Genomic DNA, 11,614 nt, shown 5'->3' with positions numbered 1-11,614 from the left:
CTCTGTTGTCCCGGTTACGGTTGTCTCATCCCAGTTCCCTACATAGCTCTGACTGTGCCTGTCACCGTGGCGACCCTCCTCCTCCTCTTCTTTTTGTTTCTGGGCATCAGACACCTTCTTAGACAGACCAGGTCCCAACATGTGCCCTCAGGTGAACTGCAGGAGCCTTGTCTCTCTCTAATCAAATACTAGCCCCGTCCTAGACCTAACACTGTCCTAGCCCTAACCGTGTCCTAGGCTTTACCCTGTCCAAGACCTAACCCAGTGCTAGTTCTAACCCTGTCCTACAACTAACCTTGTCCTAGACACAGCCATGTCCTAGAGCTAACCCTTTCCTGGGCCTAACCCTGTATAATCCTAAATGGTCTATAATTGGGAGTACAACGGTACTTAAGAATGATTTGCTGAACCCAGTGCTAGTTTCCTCAAGGATCACAATGACTCTTGCTTAGAGACTTGTTGCTCTTGTTAGTGGTAACCGATTTAAACTGTTGTATTCGCTGCAAAATATTCAATTTTAGCTAATCTTATTTCTAGTTTTACTGTTGCTTGCTTTTCTACATTTAGACTTGCACTTAGCGATTCATGTTGTTTAATTGTAACTTGCTTAACTACATGCTCTTATGGTTGTTCCCTTTGGCACTTTTTTGGGGGTTGTTCACCATGTGTGCTTCTTGTTTTGGCTACCCGCAATGCTTTGGGGCTATCTTGTTGTTATTATCAGTGACCTATGCACTTTGTAAAGTTCTCTCTTGGTAGTCGCTTTGGATAAAAGCGTCTGCTAAATGATTAAATGTAAATGTAAATGTAGCTTTTTATTGATTATTTGATCGATATAGTCCAGTAAACTGAATAGACATTCTGTACTCTGTTGTTACTGTGTTTTTTGTGTGCATGGGGTTTAGCTGTGACGCACACACCCACACACAAACACACACACACAGATGCATATGCTGACCAAACCATTCACAGGCATTCACACACACAAACACCTACACACATGCACACACACAAACAGCCTGTGGGAACATTTCCATTTCAAACCACCACTGGCAGGTCAGGTTATTTTTCAGTTTCATTCTGAGCCAAGTGTTTAGTGTACGTGTGTGAGTGTGTATGTGCGTTTGTGACTATGTGTATGTGTGTGTAAGGGTATAAGTGTGGTGAGTCCCACTGAGAGATCATGAGCGAGCAGTGAAGCTAAACCAGGCTTGCTGAAACCAAAATGTTCTTACTTTTAACCCACAACACAACCTTGGTGGTGTGGATTCTGTTTGTTTGCATGTAAGTGTTTGCAACTGTCTTCTTGGTTTGAGCACCAACCCTCTCTATGGGAGGGTGAGGTTTTTAATCTTGTAAGCCATCTTACATTTGACAGGTGTATCTGATGCACTGTGCAGAAACAGGAAATGACCATTTCTTAGAAGACACAGGCATTGTGTACACACTAAAACCCTCAATAAAGCTCCCCAGCACATGCAAAAATGACAGGAGAAGCGATCCAATATTGATACAGCTCATTTAGTTAAATTAATAGATGGGGATACATCAAGCACACTGGATATTTTTTTGCGTCATGCAAACATTGTTGATGTGAGAGTGGGAGTTTGTGGTGTGTCAGGTCAAAACTCTGAACTGTGAAGGACGCAGTTCCTCCCCGAAACCTCAGACTTCACAGCTCAAGTCTCTCTTGAGCCCTCCGTCGTGGACGTCAGCATGTCATCGGGGAGGCCTGGAAGTTGTAGGGGGGTCAGCGGGGTGTCTGGATGGACACTTTTGTTCCTCACTCTAACCTACAGTAAGATGCTGGTGCCTCTCAAAGTACATTCCGTTTGTGTGTGTGTGCATGTGTGTGTGTGTGTGTGTGAATGTGCTTGTGTTCATGAGTGTGTGTCTCAGGTGATTACATTCCCATTTCCACACTGTACATCATTTAGCAGATGCTTTTGTCCAGTGCATAGTGCATATAGAAAGTATAGTAGGAAAGAAATAATTTGAAGTATACAGTTCTAATGATGTTTTGGTGGTTGAAAAGCAGGATTGACGATACCAACAGCTTGAGGCTAAATCTATATTAGCTCCAGACTAGCTCAACGTTTGTGCCGGGTTACTGCAAGTTAGCTCCCTCTCCAGGCTGGCTTCAGGTTGGCTTCAGGTTATCTCCAGACAATCCATATCCTTCCCATATGAGTCAGCTCCAGCTCTCTCTCTCCTTTCAGCGGCAACGGAGGACTTCAGGCACGTGATCAGTCGCAGCGGGGAAGCAGTGATGCTGGACGTGAACATGTCGGAGGTTGACGACCCGAGGTGGAAGCATGCTGGGATGCTCCTGGCCAGCCACAACAAGACGAAATATGAGCATTTCCAGCTCTTGCCTAACGGCTCCCTGCTGCTGCGCTCCGGGAGGAGCACCGACAGTGGGAACTACACTGTGGACGTGTACGATAAGAGGGGAAGGAAAACCCTAACCATGACCTACAGACTCCTCATCCTAGGTGAGTTCCCCAGAGCCCAGACATTGCTTTGTCCTCTGGAACACAGGCACAGAGCAGTAGTCTGTGGTGGTGTTTGTGTGTGTGTTCCAGATGATGTGTTTCAGGGTGTGTGAGAGTGTGTGTATCTGCGTGTTCCAAAGGGTGTGTCTCAGAGATCTGCAAGTGTATCTGCTTGTGTGTGTTCCAGACGGTGCGTATCTGTGAGTGTGTGTGTATCTCAGGGCGTGTGTTCTAGAGGATAGGTATTTCAGAGTGTATGTGTGTGTGTGTGTGTATATATGGGGGTACTGGGGGGATTGTGTGAGTTTCAGGAGGTCTCTATCTCAGGGCTTGTGTGTGTTCCAGAGGGGGCTTGTCTTCGAGTGTGTGTATGTGTGGGTTTGTGTGTGTTCTATAGGGCATGTATGTGTGTATCTCAGGGTATGTGTGTTCTAGAGCAGTGGTTCTCAAACTGTGGTACATGTACGACTGGTGGTACGTGTGCCCCCTTCTAGTGGTACGCAGAGGAATCTCTGAAATATTTAAATACCTTAACCATGATATCATTGAAATGTGATTTAAAATACGTTTTGCCTCCCCTATGATATTTTTGTTTCAAAACAAAAATAAATGTTGGCATGCGCTACTACCTGACTGTTCCCGGGTAGTGACGCATGCAAACATCCACGATAGTTACTGCGTGAACTGTATGTAGCTCAATAAGGTAGGCTTACGCTACTGTATTTTAACGTCATAATGGTGGTACTTGGAGACAGGGACTTGCACAGGAATTTTGAAGGGCAGTTGCTCTGGCCTAAAAAAAGCCCCCCCCCCCCAAAAAAAAAGAAAACAATGGCATGCCTACTAATGATAATAATTCATGTAATGCATTACTTCCATCAGTTATTCTTCTTGTTAAGACAAAATGATATAAACTAACCATCAGCAGACATGTAGCTTAGTTTTCCTACCAAAAATGTAACATGTGATAACAGGCTGGTTGTCTGGTAGGCAAGCTAGCCGTCTGATTATTTAGGCTAAACGTGGCAAACTGAGCCTGGATTTATGAAGATTTTCATTTATTTCATAAAGCTTGATGATGATTGTTCGTTTATTATACATTTCTACAACTTAAAACTCATCTTTTCTGACAACGTCAAAGCAGTTTTTTATCGACACAGAATAGAACAGCTGTGACCGTCTCTTAAGTGCAAGAAAATGCAGGCTCAGGTGGCGGTCGCGTGCAGTACCGCAGAGTAAATAGAGTAGGGGGCACACCCCCTTCCCCTTGTGACTTCCACTCTCGTTGCCCATAGGCTTATCGATTGGAAGTGAATAAGGCTACTTTATGAAATGTTTCGGGTGGCGATTTTTTAAATCTAGGTCTACATGAAATTCTGCAGCTGTTTAAATTTGTTATTATTTATTTATTTTCCTCGGAGGGGCACTTTGACTCGAGGAGGGCAAACGGGCAGTTGCCCGGGCAACTTTAGCCATAGCGTGTGCACGTCCCTGCTGGGAGAGTCAAATATTTTCTGAGGTGGTACGGGGTGTAAAAAGTTTGAGAACCACTGTTCTAGAGGGTATGCATTTTAGGGTGTGTAGGTGTGTGTGTGTGTGTGTTCCAAAGGCTGTTTATCTCAGGGTGTGTGTGTTCTAGAGGGTATGTATCTCAAGATGAGTGTGAGTGTGTGTTTCAGATGTCCCTGAGGTGCATGCTCGCTGTGCTCTGGATGGCAGTCTGGTTTTGACATGCTCTGTCCAATCAGAAGAAAACGTTCCGATGAGGTGGGTCGGACCCGATGTTCCAGCCAATCAGAGCATGACACTGGGATTGGAGCTGACCCTGTACCTGCCCAGCATGAAGGAGAACATCACCTGTGAGGTGGACAACAAATTGAGAATAGCACACAGCCAGCCCCCTCTGCTGGAATGCAGAGGTACTGCACCCACGGTCCTGTCAACACATGTGTTCATTTAGCAGATGCTCGTTCGTTGAAATACTGTGCGTCTCCTCAGAGTAAAAGTGTTTTCTTAATGAACATAATGTATTTTATCATGGAGGAAAATGCATGCTGTGGTAACCATACATATATATATATATATAAAGGCATAAAGGCTATATGTCTTACGGCAGAGTCTAGAACGTCCGCACATGGCGGCCATCTTGCTACAGTCAACTCGCTCACCCATAACATTGCGTTGGTGCCATAATAAAAAAATAACCATAACTTGCTCAATTTTCAACCAATTTTTAAACGGTTTGGTTGGTTATCACGTCAGAGATGTCGTTATGCCACTTGCCATGCAAGTTATGGTTATTTAAAAAGTACATGTAGCATCAACACAATGTTATGGGTGAGCGAGTTGACTGTAGCAAGATGGCCGCCATGTGTGGACTTTAGACTCAGTTGGCCGGCAGCGCGGACGAGACATCTAGCCTTTATATATATCTATGGTGGTAACCACACAGGCCTTATACATGAGGGTTTCCTGTTACATTCTGGGACTTGGGGAAGTCTGTCAGCCATGTTGATCAGAACGATGTGCATGCTTGGTCTGAGAAGGATCAAGCGGGCCTGTCAACCTCTACACGGCAAACATGCCCTGTCAAATTTAAGTGCATAAATATTTGAGCTTTCTTATGTTATAAAAAAGAATGTTTGGCTGCCAGTTCAGTAAGTGAATTTCCCTTGACAATATTTCCTAACATATTGTGTCACTCAATTAAATGAAGTCAGATAAGCCATTTATACTAGAAACAAGTCCAACTAGATTTAAAATGTCGTTTTTGATTTTCATATGTGCTTGTCCTGAGAAGTTGATCAAGTCGTGATCTTTTGCTGTCATTTCTACAGGCCCTATTTGTACATTGTATTGGATAAAAGCCTCTGCAAAATTCATAAAGTTGTCAGTTGCAGGTAGTTATCCAAATGAAACTTATTCTGTGGTTCTGTCATGATGAGCATTGGTCTCCTGCTCTAACCGTTTCATCCAGGTTCTAATAATAATGTATTCACCCGTTCATCCAAGTTCTAATAATAATGTATTCACCCGGTCATCTAGGTTCTACTAATAATGTATTCACCCGGTCATCCAGGTTCTATTCATAATGTATACACCTGGTCACCCAGGTTCTACTAATAATGTATTCACCTGGTCATCCAGGTTCTATTCATAATGTATACACCTGGTCACCCAGGTTCTAATAATAATGTATTCACCCGGTCATCCAGGTTGTAGTAATAATGTATTCACCCGGTCATCCAGGTTGTAGTAATAATGTATTCACCTGGTCATCCAGATCGTGTTCCAACAGTAGTGGTGGTGGTGGTATTCAGCCTGAGTGTTCTGACCCTGTCCCTGCTACAGCTGAGGACCACCTGCAACAGGACCCAACTCACTGGTGAGACAGCCTGTTCTCCTCCTCACACCTCTCTCTTTCTCTCCCTCTTTCCCTCTTTTTCATCTCCTTCCTCCTCACCTACCTCCCCGCTCTCTCATTCCTCCTCCCTTTCTTTTCCTCTCTTTCTTTGTCTCTTTTGTGGAGTCACATGGCTGAGCGGTGAGGGAGTCGGGCTAGTAATCAGAAGCTTACCGGATCGATTCCCCGCCATGCCAAATGACGTTGTGTCCTTGGGCAAGGCACTTCACCCTACTTGCCTCCGGGGGAATGTCCCTGTACTTAGTGTAAGTCGCTCTGGATAAGAGCGTCTGCTAAATGACTAAATGTAATTGTAATGTAATGTCCCTCTCTCCTTCTCACTCACTCTTCATCCCATCCTCTCTTTGTCCCTCTCCTCCTCGCTCCCTCTCTTTCCTTCTGTCCCCCCCTCCCTCTCGCCCTTCCTCATTCTCCCTCCTTGTCCATCTCTTCCTTCTTCTCACTCCTCTTCCTCCCTCCATGTTCCACCCCTCTCCTACTCCTCCCCATATCCCTCTCGCCTCTCCCCTCTCTCTCTCTCTCTCTCTCTCTTTTCTTGCTCTCCGCTCTCCCCAGCCAGAGGGGACAGGGTTCAAGATCTGGTTCTAACTTGTGTTTCCTTCTGTCAGCGGGAGAGGACAGTGTGTACGTAGAGATGCACGGCGACCGGAAGCCTACCCAGACGACCAGAGACCGCTCAGGTACAGAGCCCGGCCCCCAAACAGCCGATGAAGATCAGACCAACGTTTTTACCTCCAGATCAGTCCAAGGACTCGCTGTACATAAACAGCTACACCTCAGACACATACACAGTCACAGCTACACACCACAGGCACAAACCGACCACACTCATTCATGTACACATGGTATAGCATTGTTCACAGTATTACAGAAACACAAACAAAGACTGACCGAGAAAGGAAGTCCAGTCTTTGTACCATTTCATTCTGTTGCTAAAATTATAAACCCAAGCTGGTGGGCTGTGGGGAGGTCTTAGTGTCGCCATCTACAGTATCATCTGTGTGTTGCGTGTGTGTGTGTGTATGTATGTGTGGTGTGTGTGTGTGTGCACGTGTGTGTGTCCAGCTGTAGAGTCCAGCTACACCCTGATGCAGAGTAACATAGGAGTCCCACCGCAGGGAGACGCAGCAAACACCGATGTCTACGGTAGGCCACCACACTAGCACTTCCTGACAGGACATACTTTCTTATTTAGCAAATGCTTTCATCCACAGCTGCTAATGGTGAGTGTGGTAAGTACAGCAGAAAGTCAAGGAACATAAGTGTGTTGTTCCAACTATTCCAATGGTCAGAGTCAAGGAACAGTCTGTATTTACCAGGCACAGTGCAAAGTAACCCCATCTCATCTTCCAGGCACAGTGCACCATAATGAGGTCTCAAACACAGTGTAACAACAACATCTCACCAACAATTGTACATATTACAGAGCAGTGAACACAATGCATAGGTCATGCTGATAGAGAACTCTCCCCTGCAGAGTCCTGTGGATCAGGTACTGCCAGCCCTGAGGGCCCGGCCAAAACACAGCAAACATCAACTGCAGAACAGGAGAACATCTACTGCTGACTCAGAGAACTTCTACTGGTGAATGTCTACTGGAAAAAAACCTTTTGGAGAAGGTCTACTGGAGAAAGTCAATGAGAGAACAGATTTTCGGTAATACTTTATTTGAAGGGGTATGAATAAGAGTGACATGACACTGTCATGGCACTGTCATAACCATGACATGACACATGAAACGATGCTTATGAATGTTTATGAATGTTGTCATTAGGTGTCATTCGGTGAATTATGTCATTTCTTATGCAAGGTTGACATTGTTTGTGATGTCTTTGTTATGACAACTTGACATTAGCTGAGACAACATCACCTAGCAATGTCGTTGTCATGACAACTTGACATTAGCTGAGACAAAATAACCTGGCAATGTCTTTGTCATGACAACTTGACATTAACTGAGACAGAATAACCTGTCACTGTCTTTGTTATGACATCTTGACATTAACTGAAACAAAATAACCTCTCATAAACAAATCATAGAAGGCCTGATTATCAAACTTGAAGAACATATTTAGCTTTATGTGAGGTTGTCTTGCTGTAGCCTCTCCAGTGCACCTGTTGTCACTTTCATTTGCACCAAAACAGGTGATATTGATTCATAATTGCTTATGCTTCCTAACTGGACTGATTGATATCCCTGAAGTTTAAATGACAGTGTAATATTGTGGTGATTATGTGTTCCATACATTTTCAGAGCAGTGTATTTAGCTTTATGTGTTAGTATTAAATACTACTGTCATATGTGGTTGGTGGATGATCATGAGACCATTATAATTGTGTCATGAATATTGTCCTTGACCTCAAGTACAGTGGTAACATTTTCACTTGTCATAACGATTTTATTAAGTGCTATTACACTGTCAAATACTTGTATAACAGTGTCATGAATATGTTCCTTGATCTCAAGTACACTGGTAACATTTTCACTTGTCATAAAGATATCATTAAGTGTTAGTACACTGTCAAACGCTTGTATAACAGTGTCATGAATATTTTCATTGACCTCAAGTACAGTGGTAACATTTTCACTTGTCATTAAGATATCATTAAGTGTTATTACACTGTCAAATGCTTGTATAACAGTGTAATGAATATTTTCCTTGATCTCAAGTACAGTAGTAACATGTTCACTTGTCATAAAGATATCATTAAGTGTTATTACACTGTCAAATGCTTGTATAGCAGTGTCATGAATTTTTTCCTTGACCTCAAGTACAGTAGTAACACGTTCACTTGTCATAAAGATATCATTAAGTGTTATTACACTGTCAAATGCTTCTATAACTATGTCCTGAACATTTTCTTTGACCTCAACAGTGTTACAATTTTTGGAATTGTCATAAAGATGCCATTAAGTGCTATAACACTGTCAAATGCGTTTATAACAGTAAATATGTAAATATGACATATTTACATATTTGTCATGTTCTAACATAAATTTACTTCAATATGTGCTGATTGGAAGTAGATGTTGTTTCAGTTTGGAAGGCAATTGCTATGTAGAATAATAATAAAAAAGATTGTTATCAGTTTAAAATCTATAGACATGGGACTATAGTGTGAATACATATTCTGCATTTAAACTTTTTCAGAAATCTTTTAATTTTTATTGTTTTTGGCCCTCAATATTGCTATTTAGACCTGTGATCCACACGTGGCCTATTAATTTCCAACATTGTGGTAGCCTATGTTTTTCACCAGTTACATAAAAACTTGTGTGTCACCCATCGGATACCCAAGCCTGTGCAGAATTCTTCTTCAGGGAGAACCTCTACTGGAGAACATCTACTGGAGAACTTCTTCCGAAGAACCTCTACTGGAGAACGTCTACTGAAGAAGGAACAGCATCTAGGGACTGTAGAACGTTGGTATCCATGTCCACCAATGGGGGGCAGCATTGGTGTGTGATTGACAGGGAGAGTGTTCCCAACGGCCACAGATGTATGGATCCGTTTGGTCACAACACTTGTCAGGAATAAATAACTGTGAAGCATTACAACAACAACAAAATATTTTTTTTACAATCCTTTGGACCTATTTTTCAATACTTAGGTCACATTTTCAAACCTCTGCAAACAGTGAGTACAACATCAGTCTATGTCAGCTAAACTCATTTTTCATTGATTTGGCACGAAACACATTCATTGCCTTTCAAAACACATGACACAACCACCAACAAAACTTTATGTACCCACAAGCCCATTTGCAGGTGTACACACTCTTTTACTGGCTTACATTCTAAACCTACCATAACACAAAATTTAGTTGACAGCCAATTGCTACCTTCACAGTATCATTGACATATATTCTAAATAAAAAAAAGTTAAAAAAAACATCTAGACCAATTTGCTCCCTCCTGGAAGCAATGAATGTTGGTGTCCTGAATATGGTGATGGACCAGGCATTCCAAAAGGTTTTTTCCTAGGTGTATAAGATGACATAAAATATGATTTGGATGAAAACCTGTGACCAAATGTAGAAGACAGGGTTGCCCAGCATTGCTGCTGTATCAGTAGATGATATATAACTTACTGTGTTGTATTTTGTACTCAATGTAAATGTCCAAAAATATACACACATTTGTGTGTCATTTTGATGCATATTGCTCCATGTCTGATTCGTGCCCGTGAGATATACTGCAGTTAATTCTAAAAATGTAGAGAGGTGTCATTCTTGTTTTGAATAAATATTTGACAAAAGATAACATTGTAATGCTACCTGTTGCTAATGTTTTTTAGGTCAATGTGTTGAGTGATAAAGTGTGATTGTTGGGTGACAACCTTTGCTAGTGTTTTGGAAGAATGAGTTGATATGAGACATATATGAAGTGTTTTAGTAGTTTTAGTGCGTTTTGGATTGGAAATAAGTGCTCTGCCGAGGTGAAATTTGGTTAGGTGAACTACATAAAGAGAAAATTTGACCTAAGCATTGAAAAACAGGTGCTAACGATTTATGAAAAAAAAACTGCAAATAACCCTTGTTGTATAGATCTATTGTAAGGTTAAACATTATATAAATTAAACCTTAAGTTTGTTTGTAATAATGTGTCGGAATTTAAAAGTGGAAATATGTATGTGTTTCATATAAACAGGATACAATGAGGCAGAAAATCAATACAGGATCATTCACAAATTACAGTTAAATTGTTAAACACTAAGATATTAGACTTACACATTGTAAATATATCCTGAATTAATTTGGGAATTATTCCATTTGGGAACATGTTCATACACATGCTTTGTACTTTATTGTGTCAAATAATATTTCACCTTTTAAATCGAGTAAATATAGAAATATATTTGTATAATATATATCATAAATAATTAACTTTAGTTTGAATGTATTCCTTATTAAGATGTATATTAATTTACCATCATCCTAATTCAGCAAGCAAACAAATGAACAAATTATGTTAACCAATAACAAGTAGTTCAAAATAAATAAATCACCACAAATAAATTGACCACAAAGTGACAGTAGGAGAAAATAATGTATTAATAAGTTCTTAATAAAGATAAGTGACATTAAATATGAATTCAGTATATACAAAGTATTATATAAAATAATTTAAAATAATAGCAAAAACAATTGTAATAATTAAATAATTAAACAAATTATGGATACACACCAATAAAGTAAATTACACTCATCAATATGTTTTAGTGTTAGAAATTATAATTACAGTGTAAACGTGTAAAAAAAATAAATAATAAGTTCACCTGTCAAAACTTATGAGCATGTTTTGAAAGGCAGTTATTCTGCCAAGGAAATGGACCCTAGACCTAACTTCCTCCTCGCGTCAGCTGACAATCTGAGAAAAACCCCACACAACACCCCCAGTCACGTAGCATTTGCCACGGCAACCATGGAACCCTGCCCTAGACGTACGCCTAACGACGGCCCTGCCATATGGACTTACGGTCAAGTAAACAAGCTTAATCAGGAAAGTGTTTGGCAACAACAGTTAAGAAACAACGCTAACGTTGGGAGCCGGATAGCTAAACCACTTCTAGCAAAATAAAGTCTAGATTTTCAACAATAATATCAAACACACAGGATATTTTGTTGTATGTTTAAAACAAGTAGAAGGTGTGTTCTCCAGTGTTCTGGTAGGGGGCTCCGGTGGGGTTCCAGG

General features: G+C 41.3%; 1 protein-coding gene across 3 annotated transcripts; it reads left to right on the top strand.

Moving 5' to 3' along the window:
* Positions 1 to 1,431: 1,431 nt before the first annotated feature.
* On the top strand, positions 1,432 to 8,680 carry LOC124482643 (T-cell surface antigen CD2-like). Of its 3 annotated transcripts, none has more exons than XM_047043086.1 (7): positions 1,432 to 1,798; positions 2,220 to 2,495; positions 4,247 to 4,414; positions 5,779 to 5,880; positions 6,528 to 6,599; positions 6,985 to 7,065; positions 7,397 to 8,680. In XM_047043086.1, exons 1-7 carry the CDS (start codon positions 1,717 to 1,719, stop codon positions 7,483 to 7,485), a joined length of 870 nt encoding a protein of 289 aa, XP_046899042.1. In that variant the 5' UTR covers positions 1,432 to 1,716; the 3' UTR covers positions 7,486 to 8,680. The 3 variants fall into 3 exon arrangements, with proteins under 3 accessions (XP_046899042.1, XP_046899041.1, XP_046899040.1); XM_047043085.1 differs by having other exon boundaries at positions 4,244 to 4,414; XM_047043084.1 differs by having other exon boundaries at positions 4,175 to 4,414.
* The last annotated feature ends 2,934 nt before the right edge of the window (positions 8,681 to 11,614 follow it).

The sequence above is a fragment of the Hypomesus transpacificus genome, chromosome 20 (genome assembly GCF_021917145.1).
Source record: "Hypomesus transpacificus isolate Combined female chromosome 20, fHypTra1, whole genome shotgun sequence".
Taxonomy (NCBI): domain Eukaryota; kingdom Metazoa; phylum Chordata; class Actinopteri; order Osmeriformes; family Osmeridae; genus Hypomesus; species Hypomesus transpacificus.
This window is presented reverse-complemented; position numbering and strand designations above follow the sequence as displayed.